The sequence below is a fragment of the Heterocephalus glaber genome, unplaced genomic scaffold (genome assembly GCF_053883595.1).
Source record: "Heterocephalus glaber isolate CG9 unplaced genomic scaffold, H.glaber_assembly_v1.0 deba00000122, whole genome shotgun sequence".
Classification (NCBI taxonomy): domain Eukaryota; kingdom Metazoa; phylum Chordata; class Mammalia; order Rodentia; family Bathyergidae; genus Heterocephalus; species Heterocephalus glaber.
The window spans coordinates 49,882,518-49,903,351 of NW_028258138.1; the positions used below are offsets into that span (position 1 = coordinate 49,882,518).

At 33.8% G+C, this 20,834-nt stretch overlaps 1 protein-coding gene across 37 annotated transcripts in view; it reads right to left on the minus strand.

Annotated features, from left to right (window-relative positions):
- Nucleotides 1-20,834, minus strand: part of Abi3bp (ABI family member 3 binding protein) — a 283,774-nt gene that overhangs the window by 85,027 nt on the left and 177,913 nt on the right. For 17 of the 37 annotated variants that reach the window (XM_087214414.1, XM_021238886.2, XM_021238873.2 and 14 more), the window contains 14 exons: nucleotides 18,728-18,793; nucleotides 17,541-17,615; nucleotides 16,907-16,981; nucleotides 16,002-16,076; nucleotides 10,133-10,174; nucleotides 8,468-8,548; nucleotides 7,952-7,999; nucleotides 6,821-6,883; nucleotides 6,651-6,704; nucleotides 5,714-5,761; nucleotides 4,245-4,304; nucleotides 3,317-3,406; nucleotides 1,852-1,884; nucleotides 1,014-1,091 (listed from right to left, as the gene is read on the minus strand). In XM_087214414.1, the coding sequence (XP_087070540.1) occupies nucleotides 1,014-1,091; nucleotides 1,852-1,884; nucleotides 3,317-3,406; nucleotides 4,245-4,304; nucleotides 5,714-5,761; nucleotides 6,651-6,704; nucleotides 6,821-6,883; nucleotides 7,952-7,999; nucleotides 8,468-8,548; nucleotides 10,133-10,174; nucleotides 16,002-16,076; nucleotides 16,907-16,981; nucleotides 17,541-17,615; nucleotides 18,728-18,793 (888 nt within the window). The remainder of the gene's footprint in view (nucleotides 1-1,013; nucleotides 1,092-1,851; nucleotides 1,885-3,316; nucleotides 3,407-4,244; nucleotides 4,305-5,713; nucleotides 5,762-6,650; nucleotides 6,705-6,820; nucleotides 6,884-7,951; nucleotides 8,000-8,467; nucleotides 8,549-10,132; nucleotides 10,175-16,001; nucleotides 16,077-16,906; nucleotides 16,982-17,540; nucleotides 17,616-18,727; nucleotides 18,794-20,834) is intronic. The other 20 variants (XM_021238896.2, XM_021238894.2, XM_087214423.1 and 17 more) reach the window with 13 other exon arrangements.

Below are 20,834 nucleotides of genomic sequence, written 5' to 3' on the forward strand. Positions count from 1 at the left end.
CAGCATTAGGCTGGATGTTTTCAGTTCAAAGGACAGAAAAATCATGTTCCTGCCCAGAAGTAGAAATCACTAAAGCCCAGTGGGTCAAATTTAGGCTCCAAGCCCCCTTTAATTCATGCTATGGGGCAATTAAATAGAAGAGCATCAATAAGTTACCCTGTGCCTGGGGAGTCACGTTCAACATGCTGCCTTTTTCTCAGCCTTTGTTCCTTCATCCCTCCAGTTATTCAAATTGTACATTGATTGCTTCCCAATTATCCTGGATATATTTCCCCTCTAAATATTCACCATGCTCCTAGCATGTAGCACTATACCATTAAAAAAGTTATTTTATATTTGCATGAACATGCTGCCTTATATTTCTGTCTGTTTATGAAAGAACAGCTTTTATTTACTATTGTAAACTATTTGGTAAACAAAACATTCCTTCTATTTCTGATATATGGGCTCATATAGTTTGGGGGAATTAGAAAAGATGTAAGTAATTAATTTGAATTGATTAAATTGTTTCAATACTACTCTGAACAACTTTATCTTCAAGACAGAGATGAAATTTAATAGTGAGAAAAGTGAATAACATGGCCATTGATAGAGAAGTTTCCTCAGAAGGAAACATGAAGCCCTTGGCCATCTCATGTTCTCTTCACTAAAGCAGCTTTTTTTTTTGGTACCGGGGATCAAACTCGGGTCCTTGTGCTTGTGCAGCAGGCGGCAAAACCACTGAGCTAAATCCCCGGCCCAAATTATTTCTTTAGCTACAGAAATGTAACATTGTTTCCTTTTTTTTTTTTTTTTGGTACCAGGGATGGAACTTGGGTCCTTGTGCTTGCGCAGCAGGCAGTAAAACCACTGAGCTAAATCCCCGGCCCCAAGAAGCTTTTACTTCCAGGAAATATATAGAGCATATTTCCCCCATGTGAAATATACATCCTAATGTACTGTGTGGGCCTGAATTTAGGGTCCCAACTGGGACAGACTGCACAGATTCTTTAAAGTGGATAGTACATATTTACCTAGTATTGTCTGAAGTACTTCTGGATGGGACGTGGGTTTAGATTTGGGATGTGGATGGTGGGTACTTTTTGTTGGAGCTGAAGGAAGAAAATTTAGGGTTAATATGGTGCTGGTGACTCCACAAACTGTAACTAGGATGATTATAATGTGGCTCCAAGTTTTCTAAAACTTGTTAGAGTTTGAGTTGAGAAAACTTTGTCATTTAGTTTAAAATGTTCTCTTTAGTATATTGATATTGATAACTGACAGTTCTCCAGAGACTAAAATTACACATATAATTATGTTAAAGAAATTTTAGGGACTATCATTATTTTCTTGAAAGTTTTCCTAACCCAAAACTGGTTACAAACTCTAATAATGTTAGAATAATTCAAACCAACTTTATAACATTCACTTATAATTTAAAATGACTAGGCCTGAGCAATATTTTCACTTGGTCATTTGCTAGAATAAGTGTATAAAATTCACTGAAACATCAGTAAAGCCAAAGGGGTTATCTAGAACTTGAAATATAGAAAGTAATCTGTTTAAAAAAATTACGTGGTATCATTGGCACTGAATTTGCAGTCTAAGTGAGAGGCATATGAGAACTTATATTTGGATTCTGGCTCTAACAGTACTGTTTAGAGACTCAGGTTGATATGAAACAATTTCAAACTGAGATATAGCTGTGTTGAGTTAAGCCCAGGCACATTTTTATAAAAAGGAAGAATATTTTAAGATGAATTGTGTAATAAGATGAGAACAGAGGATGGCACAATCATCTATTCAGAACCATGGGAAAGCTTGAAAAGAAATAAAAACAAGTACTTGCTAAAGGACATAGAGATTCATTACCTAAAGATGGTCCAGGAGTAATAGGTCCAAAATCTGATGAGAGAAATGACCACAAGCAATTTTGAAAAGAAAATGTTAAACACATGAGAAAATCCACCAAATTTTCTTAAAAATGAACTTTAGTATTCTAGAATTGTTTCTATAGCCAAAAAGCAAAATTTGAAAGTCTTTTTCTTTTATTTTTCTTGGGACCAGGGATTGCACTCATGTCCTCACGTATGTTAGGTGAGTGCTCTACCACAGAGCTACATCCTCGGCCCTTCAAAGTTTCTAAGTGAGGGTTCATAGATATTTATTCAAAAGACATGGTTATATTCCTAGAATTTTCACATGGTTAGCTACAAGTTTTACTTTTTAAAAATATAGTTTGATAGTACAACAGAAAAACCTGCTTAGAAAACTCTTTAGGCACCTAATAACATCATGTGTGACAATTATGAGCAAAGAATATGAAAGTATAATGCACAACACTACAGATTGGAAAACAAAGCCTAGGTCATGATAAGTGCAACTGTTGATATATTTAAGCAGACATAGTGGTGAAGAACCAAAATAAACAATGCTTTTTTTTTTTTGGTTGAGTCTACTTTGGAAAAAGAACAATATCTTTGTTTAAAGAAGGCATACAAAGAAGTAGAGAGGTCACTTAGTCCATGGAGCTTGTTAGTTCATTTCTCTATTATCAGGACAGAAAAACCAAACTCTGAACAATACAAGTGCATGTTAAGTGGCTCAAATCCAATCACTGAAGGCAGGCATTCAAGGTCCTCCTCCTGGAGTTTCTAAAAGTAGCAGCCCCACCTATTTGAGCAAACATTACCTTCCTCACAGTCAGGTTGAACTTCTAATTTGTAGCCTACTGTCACCTACACACATAACACCTTCCTCTTTGTTTATACAATTTCTGTTCATCCTGGTAACAAATCTACAAACACTTCATTTTAAGGTCCACATTACATATGTCAGCCCAAGGAATTTTTGCTTCTCTAAGTGTTAACTATATGCTTAAAAGTTGGTAAAACAATATGTAAATATTTGCTTTTGCCTACATTTATTTATGAAGTCTCCAAAAATAGCTTACTTTCTTAAGTAATTTATTACTAATGCAGTATCTAATAAAAATTTATGACCACTTGAATTAAATTTGTTAACTTGATACCTAACTAGTTAAGTTTTCTGAAAAGCAAAATGTAGTTGAATGTCAGAATAATAAATAAAATACTCAGATAAAAAGGAAATCCTTCTGCAAACAACATGAGAAAGTCGCAGGCATGTAGTAGTTGCTTTCTATGTCTTGGGCCAGTGGTGGCAAACCTCTGGCACATGTACTGCAGTGGGCTGTTTGTATCATTGAAAGCTCTAAAAGGTTCTCCATCACTGCCTTGGGTCTTCACCCTTAAGGGTCATATACGTTACTAGACAGCATGTTAAACTGCCACCCCAATGGAAACAACATATTATTTACCTGGTTTAGTGTGAGGTATCTTTGGGCTTAATGTGCTTTTATGTTTGGGCCGTGGACGATGAGTTCTTGTTCGTTGTGTTATTTTTGGAGCTAAAGAAAGGAAACTGATTATTGTAGTTTCAGAACTCTAGAAGCTAAAGAAAGAATTACATGTGATGTTAGGTTTTCTAAAATTTTCCTACTTTTTCATAAGACAACAAAAATATGTCTCTGTATTGAAATTTTCTTCTGGTCATCTGTACAGAAAGACTTTTTATTTTTGTGCTCTACTGACAGTTCTTTTGAGAAAGACAAACACATAATATCATTTTATTATTCTGAAAAATTTATTACTAGTTTCTGGTATCAGGTTATCAAAAATGGTCAAGACACTAAGAAATTCAGACATATCACATGTCAATATCATATCATTGAACAATATAGGATCACCTGCTTTTGGAAGATTGTATTTAGAAATAAGTTGGTTTGGCATAAATCCATAAAAATTATTAAAATAAGCAAATTTCGTTTCCTAAAATCACTGGTACATAATAAAAATGTGCCGCGTATCCTAAAAAAAAGAAAGTAAGAAGCCCACAGAATTATAATTAATGTTTAAGGGACAGGCATTCCTAGTTGCATTTGAAATTCAGCTTTAACACTTCAAACACTACTTGAGTAAACCCATGGGCTCTGTAAGACATACACAAATCTGGATAACATGGGAAAGTCTCTATAATAGCTACATACAGGTTTATAAGCAAGTAACCAGTTTTCAGCACTTCCAATAATACATTTAAAATGAGGAATATAGTTGAAAGATGAAAGAATGATGACAGAAAGATGAGAAAAATCTTATGAAGGAAAATACCCTTTAGCTCTCCAAAATAGTGACAGAACAAATAATGAGTAGAAAATGCAGGTGCTTGAAGACATAAAATGTTATTACCTAATGTTGTCACTGGAGCTGTGGTTCTCAGAATTACAGGTTCAATATCTGTGGTAGAAACTAACCAAAAGCAATACAATAAACAACAAAGACTAAGAAATACAAAAAAGTTATCTTAAAGTAGAATCTTCTTAAGTCTATCATATTTGAAAAGCATTTCTGAACTCTTGGAAAATAATATTTGTTATGTCCACTAACTGGCCATAATGTTGTATCCATTTATCTCAAAAAATAGGCAAGGGACTGGGGATTTAGCTCAGTGCTTCCACTACCTGCCTTGAAAGTGCAAGGTCCCAAGTTCAATCCCTAGTACCAAAAAAGAAAAAGAATGTTTAGTCAAAAGATAGGCATATTGTATACCTGTAAGGCACATAAAAACTATTTTTCTGTGTTCAAATTACTCTGAAAAAAAGTATTATAAAACCTGTAGCTATTTGAAAGGATTTTTGCCACTATTATTAATTTGTTTAAAGCAGTGGTAGTTGCAGGGAGTATCAGAAAATGTTGTTAATCAGTATATATGTATATCTATATATATCTATATATCTATATCAGTATTTATATTTTTGGTACTGGGGATCAAACTCAGGACCTTGTGCTTGTGAGGCAGGTGGAGGTACCACTGAGCCCCAGGCCCAAGATTTCTATATTTCTATACTATTCTGAATAATTATGGACAGATATGAAATTCAATAAGAATCACAACTTTGGTATTAGTGTCTCCATTTATTTTTTTATGAAAACTAGAAGACCACATATAACATTCAAATTTTTCATCATCAAAAATCCTTTAAGCATTTACACAGAGACTGACTTTTCCTGATTAAATGCCACAGCACAAAGCTGGTTTAAGCCATATTCAAGAATTAATGGCATACAGAGGAGAGGGAGGAACTTAGAACAACAAGATGAAAACAATATTTATAACTGATTTGCTTTCAAACAGAAATATACAATCCTTATTTTGACTGAAACCTAGTGTCACAAAATAAATTCATCAACAGAAAAGTTGAACAGCAATTGAATAGTATGGAACCCAGGAAGAAAGCAGTTACACAAGACAGAGACAATGATGTACCATCATCACAAGCTCCTTATAAACAAACTCACAAAGGATAAGAACCAATCAGCTTTTTCTTTGCTTCCTCGTGTATCTATAAACTGTACTCACATACAATTTTCTGGTCGAAAAAGAATAGACGACAAAGCACTTGTGACTTTTTAACAGTATCAAATAATGTGAAAGTCACCTTCAGAGGAAAGGATAACATTCAAGTGTTAGAAGCTAAACAGATGTAAAAATGCCTAACTTGATGTTAAAATGGCCTCTGTTGGAAATAGTAAACAATTTTTGGAAACAAATGGAAAAGAGGCTGAATGCCGATTGTGCATATAAGAAAACACAGACAATGATGAAAGAGATGAGAAGGGCAAGCTCAGAGAATTCTAGACCAAGAAGGCATTGTTACCTAAGGTTATGGACGGAGCTTCAGTCTGAAATGTAGCCAGCTCAAAGGCTGCATCATTTAAACAAACAGAAAAGGAACAAGTCAGTAACTCTTGGGTACTCATTAATGTTTGATTTAGAGCATACAGAACCTGGATCATTCTAAATTGATATAAACTGGCTTCTTCATAGTTTATTTATTATGAGAGATGCTCTCTTAGTCAATTAGAACTTTATACTAATTGAAAACTTAGAAAAAAATTTAACTAAAAATATTGGAATTTTCAGAATTCTTATATAAATATCTTCTTACATAGTAAAAAATCAGTCAGTTAATAATTACTGTTTAAAATTCAATCGAGTATTTTAGAGGAAGCCAGTCTACTAAGGAAGAACACAGGGTCAGCCTTCTGTATGCATCATCTAATAGTGATTGCCAACACCACTTTCAAAAATTTTCCGTATACAGAAAAATCAAACCTTCTAATTATTACAAGTTTACAAGATAAGATGTAAAATGCTTTAAGTAAATGGAGCTGGACATGGTAGCACACTCCTGTAATCCCAGCACTCAAGAGGCTGAGGCAGGAGGATCTCTTTGAGTTCGCCAGTGTGGAATACAGACTGAAACCCTATCTCAAAACAAAACAAAACAACCCCACAAAACACCATCACCACCAACAAGAAAGCCAAACAAAAAAGGAATCTATCGTATCTATTAGACAATCAGGTATAACATTTACTAATTTCTCACCCATGCATTGATTTATTTACATAGCAATTAAAACATTAGTGCAGCTGTTTTGAGAAAATATGAACCAAACTGTGGTACTTGGGTTTCTTTGCTTTATATAATATGTAAACACCTACAACAACAATTTCAATAACATTTCCAAATGAAAAAATTTTGTTAAGCTAAAGCAATGGAAATTGTTTACCAGATTTTGTTGCTGGCATACCTGGATTTGCTGTGATTTGGGGTTTAGGAAGAAATTGAACTGGTGGTTTTGAATCTGAAGAGAAAAGGGTGCTATAATTAATGCCATAGATTAGTTCTAGGCATGAATATTATTGTTACTTACAGACAGTTTTCTTATTAATAGGTCAAGGCATTGAAAGTAATGATTACCAGGCTTGATTTGGAATACATCTGGTCTGTGTGAAGTTTTAGGTCTCTTAGGTGGTTTAGGTACTAAAGAAAAAGGTATGAAAAATTAGCAGAATGGTCCTGGCTGTGTCTGTCAAAATTAAACATATAAGTTAAATAAAGACACTGTATAAATTCAATGGATATGTAAAAGTTAATTCATAGTGTGTTGGAATAAGTGTTCATTTTAGCTACACACATTAATTAATTTTTCCTTTCAGGAAAAAGCTTAAGTTTTCCTTTCAAAGAACACTTACAATGTGTCTTTGAATAAGTAATGATAACTGCCATAAGATATTTTTTCCTATGTAAATCATTGCAAAAACAACAAAGTTCATGAGTACTATTTTTCTTGATAGGTTGTCTTCAATACAAAAACAGTAATATAGAAAGTTAAAAATTGCTTAGGAGGACATCTGGAAAATAATACATAAACACTTGATGCTACACAAGTGAAAAAATGTTACATGGCTACTGATTTCTGAAAGTTTTCAAAGCAAAGCAGTGACAAATTGATTGTGCATGCTGAGAAGTTACAATGAAATAATTATAGTCATCAGTACTACAAAAACAAAATCATCTTGGGACTTTTAATATTCTCAAGTTTCAAAGACTACAACAAGTTTCATATTGGACCCTAGACCAAGAACAGCCTATGGTTATCCAAATATACTCAAAAACATTTTTCAAAGAAACAAAAAAGCTGAAGAAATCATTATTCATGCAGCTTTTTAGAGAAAGTCTTACATGCTGAATGAATAAAGCAATGAAATTACAGCATAGCACTAAGAAAAAAATTGTCATTTTTTTTCAGTCTGAAGTCAGCACAGAAGTCCCTGAGAAAGTTGATGGCTTTCTTAATACCAGCACACATGTGATTGAAAGATAGAAAGTCAGTGGGAATCAGTAAGTCACGTCCAAGAACACAGACCTTCCCTAAATGAGCACATCAGATTCCTGTAGAGCTCTCCTATCTTCAGGTCCTTCAGACCCAGATAGAAAGTGGGAAGGAAGCATGGGATGGAATTGTAGTGAATAGTAGAAATGCCTGGAGTGGAGATGGAAAAAGCAAAAGCGACAACCTGTGAAAGCACTTGAAAAGGGTAGAATTACCGATTCTGGGTACCAGGGACTCCGGGTATACTGTGGCTGGTTCCAGAGCTATAGAAGCAAAAAAACCAAGAACACCAAGTACATCATTGGCATCAGGAGGAAGTAAACATCATGCCTCAAGCTAGGATTCTCTACCTCATCCAAATACTTTTTTCTGAATGTTATTTCCCTTTAAAAATTTTCCCATTTACTCCATTTCTCCTGCTTGCTTTCTCATACCTCATCTTCTATGAATATATATCAAATGTAAGATTTTAAAGTGCCTCATTTTAATAGCCCACTTAGTAGGGGGCCTTTCTACTGTGTGTACTTAATAACTGCTAATAAAGTATAATACTTAATGAAATATGCTACTATATGTAATATGCATTAAAAAGTAAGTAAAGATGCTCAAATATAAAAATAAACTGTTATTGGTTCCCAAAGCCCAGCTTCTCAGGTAGCTAGTAGCTATTGAATTAAAAGCTACCATATTTCACTTTCTGTATCAATTGGAACCCTGAACACCACATTTACCAGGTTTGGACTTGGGCACTTCTGGACTACGTGTAGTTTTAGGGCGGGGGCGACGACCTGGTCGTTTGGTCTTTGGTGGAGCTGAAGAAAGAAAATTGCTAGTTAATACAGGAAGGGTGGCTCTACAAACTGATAATAAATTTTACTTATATCTTAGAAGCTTACTTAAGCCTTTTGATTTATCATGGACACATCCTTCTGTTTTGCAAGTTTTTATTGTTATTTACCCAGTTAAATAAGGAATTGCATTTTTTTTGTCCAAGATTTGTAAGCTGTCCAAGAGACCTCCCATTCTTTCACTTGAGACAGGAAACCTCAGAAGCATTGTGCACAGTTTAGAGGACACAGTCTCTAAATTCACATAAAACTTTGAAGGTGTATGCTGAAGGGAAGCATTAGAAAGGCTGTTTTATTTGAGAAGATATTAGTAATGAAAATTAGGCTTAATATTCAAAAGAAGTTTTTCACTTTGTATTTTTAAAATCCACAAATCAATAAATATTCGCAAACAGCTTTGAATTCTGAAGTTCCTTTAAGTGACACAACTTAAAAATGACATAGATTTATAAACTGTATAGTATTTAATTTTTTTCAGAAATAAGAACAGAGTACACAAACACAAGTGGACACTAATGAATAAATTCATGAATGTGGCCCTGCCAATAAAGACATCAGCGATTAGGAAGAGAGAAAACAAAGGTCACCCACTCACTGTATAACCTAATGTCAATTTTAGTTTCCAGTGTTCCAGGTCCTAAAACTGCATAAACAATCATTAAGAAGAAATAAAAATAAAGGAAGAAATGACAAAGATACTTAAATATAAGATACACTTAATTTTTAATTATTAGAATGAGCAAATATAAATAATGGACTTTTATTCATACAAGAAGTACCTTTTCTATTTAAATTGACTCCTGTGCTTTTAGATGAAGTGAATAAAAATGTAGCCAGTCAGTTCAATTTGGAAAGAGAAATGGAAAAAAAAGCCAGGCATGATTCTCATTTGGCAGATGTGAATGTAATAAAATAACCAGTTCATGTGAGAGGAAAATCTGGGTAATTGGCTAAGGTGGCACCAGAATACATTTATTTTGTTCTTTTGGAAAAAAAAGATCTAAAGATCCAGTGTGTGTGTGTGTGTGTGTGTGTGTGTGTGTCTGTGTGTCTGTGTGTGTGTGTCTGTGTGTGTGTGTCTGTGTGTGTGCATGTGCATGTGCACGTTTCACTTTGAATGGATTTCCTAATGACACATCAGGGTATTTATATCTGGGAAGATCATAATGCTTTCCAAGAAAGCCTGAAAATGTTAGAATTTTTGAAAAGTTAGGAAAAACAACTCCCAAAGTAAAAAGTGCAAATATTCCCTAGGGAACTCAGCAGACTCCACTGAAAATAACCAGTTTAGAACAAGCCAAAGACAAATTCCTTAAATATAAGGCAGGAAAATAAAGAAGGTATCAATCAAAATTAGTATGGCTTGCACAGGTGTCTGTCTCAGAGCCTTTGTTCAGACAAGCATGGGCACAAAATAATCTGGCAACAGTAGCTGAAAAAGATCTGAAGAACAATTAAGATATATTTTAAACCTAAGGACAAAGTTGAGGATAGAAGGTATTAAAAAAAAGATCATCCTTTTACATTGATTAAAGGAAGCTTCATTACCTTTTGTTGACTGTGGTGGTGGTAATGTCTGAGGTTCTGGGGCTGCAATAAAAGCAAGCGATATCAAAAGCAGGGCTGAAGAGAGTATTTAAGGTAGAAATTAACTGTTCTTTACCACAAAAAGTGTTCCCTCCTTGAATGATCAGGTTCTTCTGGCTTATACAGCGACATTCACTCATACCACATCCTTTCCACGAAACACAATAGAAGAATTGAGAATTCTCATTTTTGTTGTTGATCTTTAGTTATGGCCCTCACTACCCAATGTTCCAATGTTCCAATGTTCCTGAAAAAAATGCTAATTTAAAGGGAGTATCTCTGAGGGTGTTTTGAATTTCCTGTCACCTGTCATTTTGCTTCTTACAGGGGAGCCAGAGTCGCCCAAAGAGGCAGAAGAGGCAGCGCCACAACCAGGCTTGTTCCCATGGCTGCACTGTGTTAGTTTTGAATAATCTCCCACATGCTGGACCTGACATTCTTTCACACACATGCAAACACACACACACACACACACACACACACACACACACACCCTGGAAGGAATTAAATTTATCAACCAAAAGGGGCCATAAGTATTTCTGTTTTACTCCATATTGTATATCTGTTGCTAGTAAACAAGTAGATTTATATATAAAATTTCATTTATTTTAGTTAGTAAGACAATAGGTGTCCAAAAGCCATCTCAGATGTTAGGAAATGTTGAATAAGTCGAATAACAATATTATTTAGATATTTAGATAGATAAACTCTCCAGTTTTCATTTGAACTACTAGGTAAATTATACTTATGTGGAATAAAATGTGGTTTGCTTTTAATATCTGTTTGGTTTTTGAAAAGAATGGGTATATTCTAATTGTTTTGTTATTATGCTACAGAACAAAAAGAATTATTGTCTCTCAAGAAGAAATTTCAGAAGGAATTTTATTTTTGAAATAGAAAAAGCATAATTATTTTCATTTTTCTTGTAGAAAGAAATTACTATAGCACTTACTGACCTTCTTAAAAGAACTTAAATCACTCTGTGACTTACACATTTCAGATAGTACCTTTATCAGGAGTTATCTCTGATATTTCTGGAGTAGGGAGAGTAGCATGTTTGTGAGAAGCAAGTATAGACTTGAAGACAAACTATTGCAACAATAGTTTTGACATAGTAACTTCATAACAACTTTTTTAAACAACAGAAAAAGAAAATACAAGAACAAATAATTCAAAGATTTCTCATTTCTTCTGAAAGCAAGCTTCTTCCTAAAAACAGCATCATTTACTAGCATGTCTGTGTCTAAGAAAAATTTTGAGTGAGAATGTATAAGAGGAAGGTATGAAAGACCAAAGCTAAAAGGCAATGATTTAAACAGAATACAGTTGCATGTGTGTACACTCAATTGTGATTTCTGAAGAACTTGTCCAGAAATGGATTATAATAGGAGGATGGCCAAGTATAGTGATGTATCAGATTGAAGTAGACATAGAAGTAAACGTTCTCTCTGTGTGAGTTTTTATCTATAAGACAGAGGGTGAAGAATAATGAATGAGAGTTTGGGTGTCTCTTATTCTATAGGAAAAGGGGGGAAATAACCATCAGTGCATGAAATAAATAAATATCAAGAAAGCATTCATATCTGAAAATATCAAACAAAAATTCTTTTAAAACTTTAAAGTTTTCATTTCCATAAAGTTATCATCTAAAAGTGGGAGAAGTAAATAAAGGTACTTGCAGCATCTTTTAAGTTCCTGATCAAGTTTCTGGAACTTCAAAGAACAAGTGCATATCATAACAATACTAATTTTATTACATAGTCTCAAGATGTTAGGAATAAAGTTATAAAGTTATGCATAACAAAGCTGAGAGTCATCTATAATAATTAAGCCACTACCTCAGCATAAAACAGATACAACCCACTCTTTGATGTGTGGCTAGTATAAAAACAATTTACAATTCTATTCACCACGTAAGAGAGCTATGTGAAACAAGCAGCTGAAATTGGGAAACTTCATTTTTCAGTCCATTAAAAATTTGAAGAACCAAATGTTATTACCACCTTAAAGATTAATCTATGAAGGCAACACTCCTTGTAGTATGAAGTAGTTAATTTAGGGCATGATGGGTGGCTGTGTTTTCTGGAAAATGTACAGGACTGTACTTATAAAGCATGCCCAAATCAATGTGGATTTTTCATGCTCTGACAAGAAAGCCTAAAGAAAAGCAACTTGAATGGAATGTGAAATGGAAAAATAAGTGTAAGGAGAGGCTTAGGAAAGGCAGTGAATTTTTCAAATCAAAAAGCTTTTGGTGGTTATGTGCTCTTGTGAACATTGGCCAGAAACCTTCCACAGAGCTACAAAAGGAGTCTGACCTTAAATAAAAATAAGCAAAATAAAACTTAAGAGGCTAGAACCTAAGCAATGGTTTATAGAGATTCAGTCAGGACTCTGTGTTGCCTTGGACCACTCAAGGTCAGGATTTAGGTATGGATTCTGAAGTGGTTATGCTTGTTGTTATAGACAAAGTGTGAATTATTCTTAGATTAGAACATTTAGAAATCAAAGAAACATAAACACACTGGATTCCAATTAAATATTTCCATTTTAAAAGGAAATGTCAAGAAGTGTCTGTACTCAAATATCTTAGAATGGTTAAGAACATACTCTCCCATCCTTATTTGTATTAATGAATGAATTTCCTTACAGAAAACTTAGAAACCACTGAAATTAATATTGCAATATATCAGTATAAACTGTAAACAACATTTAGAGAATTTTTGTTCCCTAATTTTATTTTGTAATAACAGAAATAATTATATTAGAGAAACACTTATTTAAATTCAGTAAACCAAATATATAATATTTTTTCTTGATAATACTCAATAATAGTCCTCTATTCAAAATGCAGCATAAATATATAAATATAATAGTTATTACCTTATTGAAAAGCCTTCTAAAATGATTTTTAAATAAGGTATATCAAATTCTTTTCATATACAGCTATCAGAATTCTTTGATTTAAACTGCTAGGACATTGGGTTTTATGAACTATGCTTTTTTTTTCAAGTACACCTTCCAAGTGGGAGTTTTCATTCCATTGCTCTGACTTGGAGACCTTACCATGGTCTCCTTTTCCCCAATTCCTAGTTTTCTGCAGTCTGTCACCTATACCTGGCAATCAGAGTGCCTCTTTAAAAGGAACTATGAAAATTTTCTTTCTGAGTAGTTACATTTTTCTTCTTTACCCACCTCATTGCAAAAATAAATCATGCCTAATTAATAATCCTACTTTAATAATCCTACTTTGTAAACATGCTATTAATGGAAATGTAAGTTCAGATCCATTAAACATTATAATGAAAAATATATTCTTCCCAGAGCTAAAGGCTTAACATTTAGATGACAATCACAATCAGTTGTGACAAAGCCAATTAACATCTAAGACTACTGTGTAAGTCCTGGATTAATAAAAAATGGGAAGATTTGGTCATTCAATATTTTCTACAATCCTTATGCACAGAATTTTCTATTTTTAGTTAAATAGAGAAAGAGCCCTCTTTCCTTCAGCAAAACACCATTAAAATCTCCTGATAGGTAACCGAAGCTGCTGTTCAGAAATCAGCCCAAATTAAGAAGTTCAGAGTATTTGAAAAATACAACCCTTTCTGGTCTTGCAACTTGCTAACTGAGAAGCCCCCTACAATAAGGCAGGATTCTTAGAGGATAAAAACACTTCTCTCCTTTTTTAGCTAAAAGGCTGTTATTCAGTGCCATCAGAATTCCAGTCAATTTTGGTAGTGGAAACTATTTTATAGTTTTAGACAAGGGGGTCCTCATTCACTCACATTGCTACATTTCTAAGCTTTCTCTGTGATGGTTATGAACATAATGATCCACCACACAGCTCACAGCAACACTGTGATAATATCAAAGGGGCTAGTTATGATGAGATCATCTCAATGCTTTTCTGTACTTTCCATGAAAAATTTGACAAATACTAACATACAAACCAGAAGTTCTTGCTCCAAAGAGTTGCAAAACATAATTTTTCAACTCTTCTTTTAGAATATAAGAAAAAACCTGGTAATTACCAGGTGCAGTGTATGTCATTTCTGGGATTAAAGGGATTTTAGGTTTCAAAGTAATAAGCTATGTTTAAACTATGTTTTATTGACAGAAAAAGAAGAGGAAAAAGGCATACCCAATCAGTATTTAGAGAAAAACCTAAAACTAAACTGTGTTAAGTGGAATGAATCCACCACTTGAAAGATTTTGGAAATAGTCCATTAAAAGAATATCTCATGTTCCATTCATAGAGAAACATTTAAAGAAAATACACTGATAAGTTTTCATCTGGTCTGAAGAAAACATTTCAGGACTTTATTTAACCTAATAGGGCAATGCCACTAAATAGTCACAGTAACTACTCAAAGTAAAGACAGAAATTTTAATCCATGATCTTAAAAAGCCATTCTAGTTATTTTGTACTCATACTCCATATTTCTCAGCTACATCTAAGCCTTCAAGCATCAGGAAGGGAAATATCTTTTAAAATTAATATTCAGGTAGGTATAATGCTATGATTTAAAGCTCAAAAAATCCCACTAACACCAAAGTGAAAAGTCATCTTTCCAAATAAAGTCTAAAGTTGAACTTGAGGGCCTTATTTTGAAAAAGTGGAGATAATGACAATGACCCAGCTTTAAATACGATGATTGGGTAGAACACAAGGAAGCATCAGTGGTCTAAATGCTGGCACAGGACTATATTTGAATGCTGAGCTCTGACTCATTAACAATAGGACCAGATAACTGTAACATGGAGTTGGTGTATGATAAAAAACTCAGTACTGTCCACATGAGCCATTTAGAATCACTACTGAGACATTATGAAAAAGCTAGGATACTGAATTTTCCATGGTAATATGAAATAACACCCGACAAGGAGATATCGTTATTATGCAGTATTAGTTATGTTAGCTCAGAACTTTTAGAAAGTTTAGATATGATTGTCCCAGGACTTATGGTTCTTTTCTGATGAAAGAAAAAACTGTTATTTTAGGAATAATAAAAATATCCCCCAACAAAGAATAGAACAACCCTTTGAAAGTCTTGCCTATCTTAAACTGAGTAAAATTTTTGGAAAATAATTTTAAGTTAACATAGCAGCACAGGTCATATAAAATTGTATTTATATTAAAATATAAATGGAATAAGTCAAACTCAGTTTGTCAAGGATAATTCTGAGAACATTATTTGACAATAAAGAATACTACCTCCTCATTGATACACTACTTGAGCTACCAAATCACTGATTTATATTGTTGTTCTCTCCTTTTCCTCCATACAAATTCTATGTATATTTTCAGGCCTGTATTGTCAACTCTTTCATTTTTAGAGGGTCTAGACAATATTATAGATTCTAAAATTTTACAATATTATGCTGTAGTCTCATTGTTATGTCTCATCTTCTTAAGATTACAAATAACATGAAAGCTGGAGTCAGAGCCTCCCCATCCCAGCCATTGCCCTAGCACAAAACTGAAAACATAGTAAGAATCAAAAAAATAAGAACTGTCAGAGTATCAGACACTTAAATGTAGATGTGCACCAAAAAAGTGATATATAGCTCACTCTAAAATTCTCTGGCAGAAAGACTTGCTTCTAAGTTTACTGAAAAATTCATATGCAAAAATAAAAGATGATTTTCAGTAAAATCTTATTGTTGACATTTGATTTTATTTTGTATTATTATCTAATTATTACTTAATTAAATTTTTTTCAAAACTAGTCTATAGAATTATGCAGCTTATTTTTTTATAATAAGATGAACATGATCTATCTGGAAATAAACATCCTGAAAAATTAAAGAGACATTTATTTACCAGGTTTTGTTCTTGGAGTTTTGGGTCTGGGGCGCCGTTTAGGTGGAGAAGGGATAGATGTAGTTTTCTGGGGAGCTGAAAGAAGAAGATTTAGTACAGCTTTGATAGATGACATTTTCAGGGGTCAATCAGACCGTGCCTGTAAACTTACAAACTTCTTGAGGGCAAGAAATGTTTTATTTTTCTTTGTTTTTCCAGAATTCCCAACACTGTACTTTACGCATAGTAAATAATAAGTAAGTGTTGACTGAGCCAAACAGAATTCAATTTCCACATGAGACCTGAAGAGAAATTGTTTAACTAAACATACTAGAATATGAGCACCCCTGAAGTATTTCACACAAGGCACAATGAAGAACTCAAAAGAATAACATTAAATAGCAGGGGCACAACACAAGTATGAGATAGTTTAGAAAGTTCAGAACTCAATGAACTCTATTCTTTAAATAATTTTCCGTTATAAAATGTAAATTGTATTACCTCTCTTTTATAAATTTTTCATCATCATGCTTAGGATTGCTGAGATTACTTGGTGAAATTTATACTTAGACTACTCTGGGTGAAAAACTGATCAAGTTATATCCAAACCAAAGGGGCTATGTTTCAAAATAATTATAATTTATAATTCTGCTATTTTCTGGTTGACAAAGTTGAAAGAAATATAGAAAGGAATTATTCTTCAAGATATATAGACCAATACATAGACATCAAGATTATAGAAATTTTTAAGGATTATCTCAGGGCTAAGTACACTGGATAGCTCAGTTCTTTGAAAAATGCCATGGTAAAGAAAGAGAAGAAATGTTTAATACTAAACATATTCTGAAAAAGACAACATGACTAACTGTTTTCGTCACTTTACCTGTTCTTTCAAAGCGCAAAATTATACAAATGTCATTAGTTACCAGATGTTGTAGGTTTCATTGCAGGACTGGTAAAAGTTTCCACTTTTTGAGGAATAAATGATGTTTCACTTGGAGCTGAAAGCACAAACACCCCATCCCACCAGATAATACCAGTTAAAATGAGATACTTTAAGAATTTTAACATGCTTTTAGATGGTACAATGCATATGCTACAAGTGCATGATTAAGAGTGATAAAAGTATGTTGCCTTGAAAGCTGGTGGATGAAATTAAGATTTAAAGTGGATAAAAAGCTATAATGATTGTTGTTCAGTAGCTAACTCCAGGCAGATTCGACACATGGAAATGAAGTATCGAAGGCCACATACACATGAGATGAGATGGTGTGAATGATGATGTTCATGTAGTTTTCAAAGCTTCTCGAAAGTTTAAGGATGAAGAAAATACCATCTATTACAGTTCAGTGAGAGAAACACGTGCATGCACAAGTTCATGCACAAAATGGAATATAAAAGATGCCTGCATTAAATACATACACATATATACTCAGAAACAGAAAATATATAAATGATTATATGTGATGGGATGAAATGGTCAGAGGAAAGTCAGTCACGTGGATTATGGATTTTTATTTGATGAAAATCAAAGCACAATTTTTCTGTTAAAAACATTACCCAGTGTTGCCCTTGGCTGTTCAAGAATTCTAGAAGTTTTAGGTGGAATAGAATCCAGAATGGGATCACTTGTTGCTGTTGGAATAAATGGCAACATTTATAAAACCAGTAGAAGGCCCCAGGAACAAAATACGAATTCATGAGTAATTATGCCTTGCACAAGGAAAAACATCAAGAGCACTTGGAGGATTGCTGACCAATGCTTCTAAAGCAGTGATTCATTAGGAGTTTAAGATGAGATCACTTTTAAAAACATGCATACTTTGAATACAGAAACCATGCCAAAGTAGTGTTTCATACATTCAACTTTTTAAAATCTGGTTTTCCTAGTTTTTCCCCCTTTCTTTTTCATAATTACCTTAATCCATTATGAGCATTTTGTTTAATTTTTTTCTTATCCTCTACTGTTGAAAATTATCTACCCTTACTTATTATGATACAAATAACACTGAAATAAGGTTATACATATAAAGATCAGACACATATTTACATTTGTCAGAAATCAATCTTACATTGAAACCCCTTGTTTATAGGTATCTAGTTTATAAGTGCTTAAGAAACACTTGCTAAAAGAAACTGCTGGAGTAAGTCAAACTTACTGTAAATGAATTTATAAATGAATGTCAATGATAGACAAATAAAGATGTGATGCTCTAAAACAAGATTTCTCATCTGAGCATGATTGACAATTAGGGATGAATAATTCTTTGGTGGGGGAAGCTGCCCTGTCCACTGCAGGGGTTTGGCAGCATCAATGGTACCTCCCCCAAGTTATGACAACCAGATGTGTCTGTAGACATTGCCAAATGTTCCTGGTTGGGGAAAAAGGTTTCAAAATAACCCCATTTAATACTCATTGCTCTATAGAAAACCATCTATGACTCTAAAAATTTTTAAGAATTGTTCTAACCAAAAGAGTGACAGGACATTATATTACTTTCCCCCAGTGGCAACCCAATCTATCTGCATGTCCCTCATGTGACAGTGCTTATTTAATGATTAATGTAATGAAATAATTTTTCAATGGGAGGTATGGATAGAATTTATTTCCCTGACACACATGGCTACTACTCCCCTGTGGAGCTCTAGAGAGCACACCTTTTCATTCTGCAGAAACTAAAAGGGGTAAACACCAGGTATTTTGGGGAACCTGAAATTTAAAAATGTAATTGAAAGGCTGGTTATACCTGTGTGAGGCTCTGATATATCAGGCTCATCTGAAGTTGAAGGGCTTGAGAAAACTTCATAAGTTGCTTTAAAAAATAAATAAAACACAAGATGTTAATTTTTATTAATTTTGAAAGATTTCATGGCATATTCTGATGCCAGCTAAAGGACAGTTTCACTTAGGTACCAGTATGTTTGGGCTTTTGGCTACTGGCCTTGTCACTACTGTTTTAGCAAACATCACTACAGCATTAGCTTTTGGCTTTCTTATTCTGAGTTGCAGGATTTTATATAGCAAACATTGGCACTGACATTCAAGGTAATGTGAGCCTAGTGCTATATATTTATGCTAAAGTGATGCCAGCTCTAATTCAAAGTGCTTCAATGAGTATAAACATAAATAAAGTCAGATGGTAGCTTGGGAAGAGATTTCTAAAGAAAGAAACAGCAATCAGACAGGCTATTTGCACAAATTCTACTGCTTAGTCTTTTAGTAAAAGTTACCCTCTTACCCTCTTAATATCTTGCTGGTGACAGCATGTTCTCATACTTACCCTTGTTAATATCTCTGAGAGGTAGGCATTTCCCTTACATTACAGATAATGGGACATTATGTCTATTTTCTAGATAATAAATTTGAGGTTTACAGCCCTGGAGAAATTTGCCAGCATACACACGCTGAAATTGTCAAGTTCAGTACATTTTCTACTCAGTCAGTAGGACCAGGAACAGCAGGGCTAAGACCAGGACTTGCTTTTGGCGCCTGTCATTTTATTCCTCGAATCATTTTGTTTAGAGGGCGTTTTCTTTCTATTCCTCCATGGAGCTATGAGTCCTTCCACAATCTAGGTACATTTAAAGATCAAGTATATATTCTATGGGAAATGCACAAAGTGGGATAAATTTAAACTTAAAGATTAGAATATTTTAATGCAGGAATATTCACATAGGCATTTAAACTGAAAGCAAAAACAGCATTAAATTTTTTAATGTACAATTAATGAACTGTCACTATGGTAAAGAGAAGTAGAGAACCCAGGAACTGTTAGGAGGTAGACATTGCTTTCCTTGCCCATTCAGATTGGCCGTGCAGAAATAAAAAGGAAGGAGCTCACAGGATGACTTTTGGGGTTACTTGTAATTTGGTGACAATGTAATGACCTGAAACCACTGCTAGTTGAAGCTTTAAGAAAGGTAATATTAGATGGTCTGACAGGATCTGAAAGTAGAGAACAGCTTGTTGGACCACCTATTGATGAGGCAGAAATACATTTCAGTTTCTGAGGATGACTCAAATACTTTACAGTCTTTAAAAACAGAATATTTGAGTTAAAATAGGCACATATCTTGAGAATGCATATATTACACTGCAATGTAGTTTTAAAGTAATGTAAAGTTAGCTTCGCTACAGTTTTAAAGGGCTGGGTAGGAATGATGGATCTTTTTGTTTGTTTGTTTGTTCGCTTTTGGTACTGGGAATCGAACTCTGGTCCTTGCGCTTGCAAGGCAGGCGGTGGAACCACTGAGCTAAATCCCTAGCCCCAGTGATGGATCTTTTAAAGACAAAATAGCTGTCAGTTTCTGATGTTAGGCTTGCTTTATGCCAGGTTTACATCATGAATCTAGCAATGTCAGCTCTATCTACTACTAAAGAAATTAGGGAAACTTTATCAACTTGCATTTAACACTCTCATCTTAGCTAAGAAATTATAAATAACTTGACTTTTTTATTTATGCTATTGCTTTTGAAAATTCCACTACTGTCTTTATGTTATCCCAGCTCTCCCTTCAATCTAATGACATCAAACCAATTTTCCTACAGTCTATATTTTCATTCCAAAAGATAATATTTATTCACTCTTTTTACTCATTCTCTACAATTACAATTCCCTTCCATTCTGGAGGGTCCAAGCCAGGCTGCTAAATTCCCTCAAATTATTTTCTAAAGGAAGCCCTCCTCCAGAAATTATAGTTCATGTCTGGAAGTTTTCAATTGTCAGGAACTCTTACTTAGAAACATTTTCTCAAACATACTTAAGATTCAAATAACACATCTGTCATCAGATTTAGTCTTTAATAATTCCATTTCCATAGTTCCTGAGAATTGAGTGGTAAATATAAAAAAGA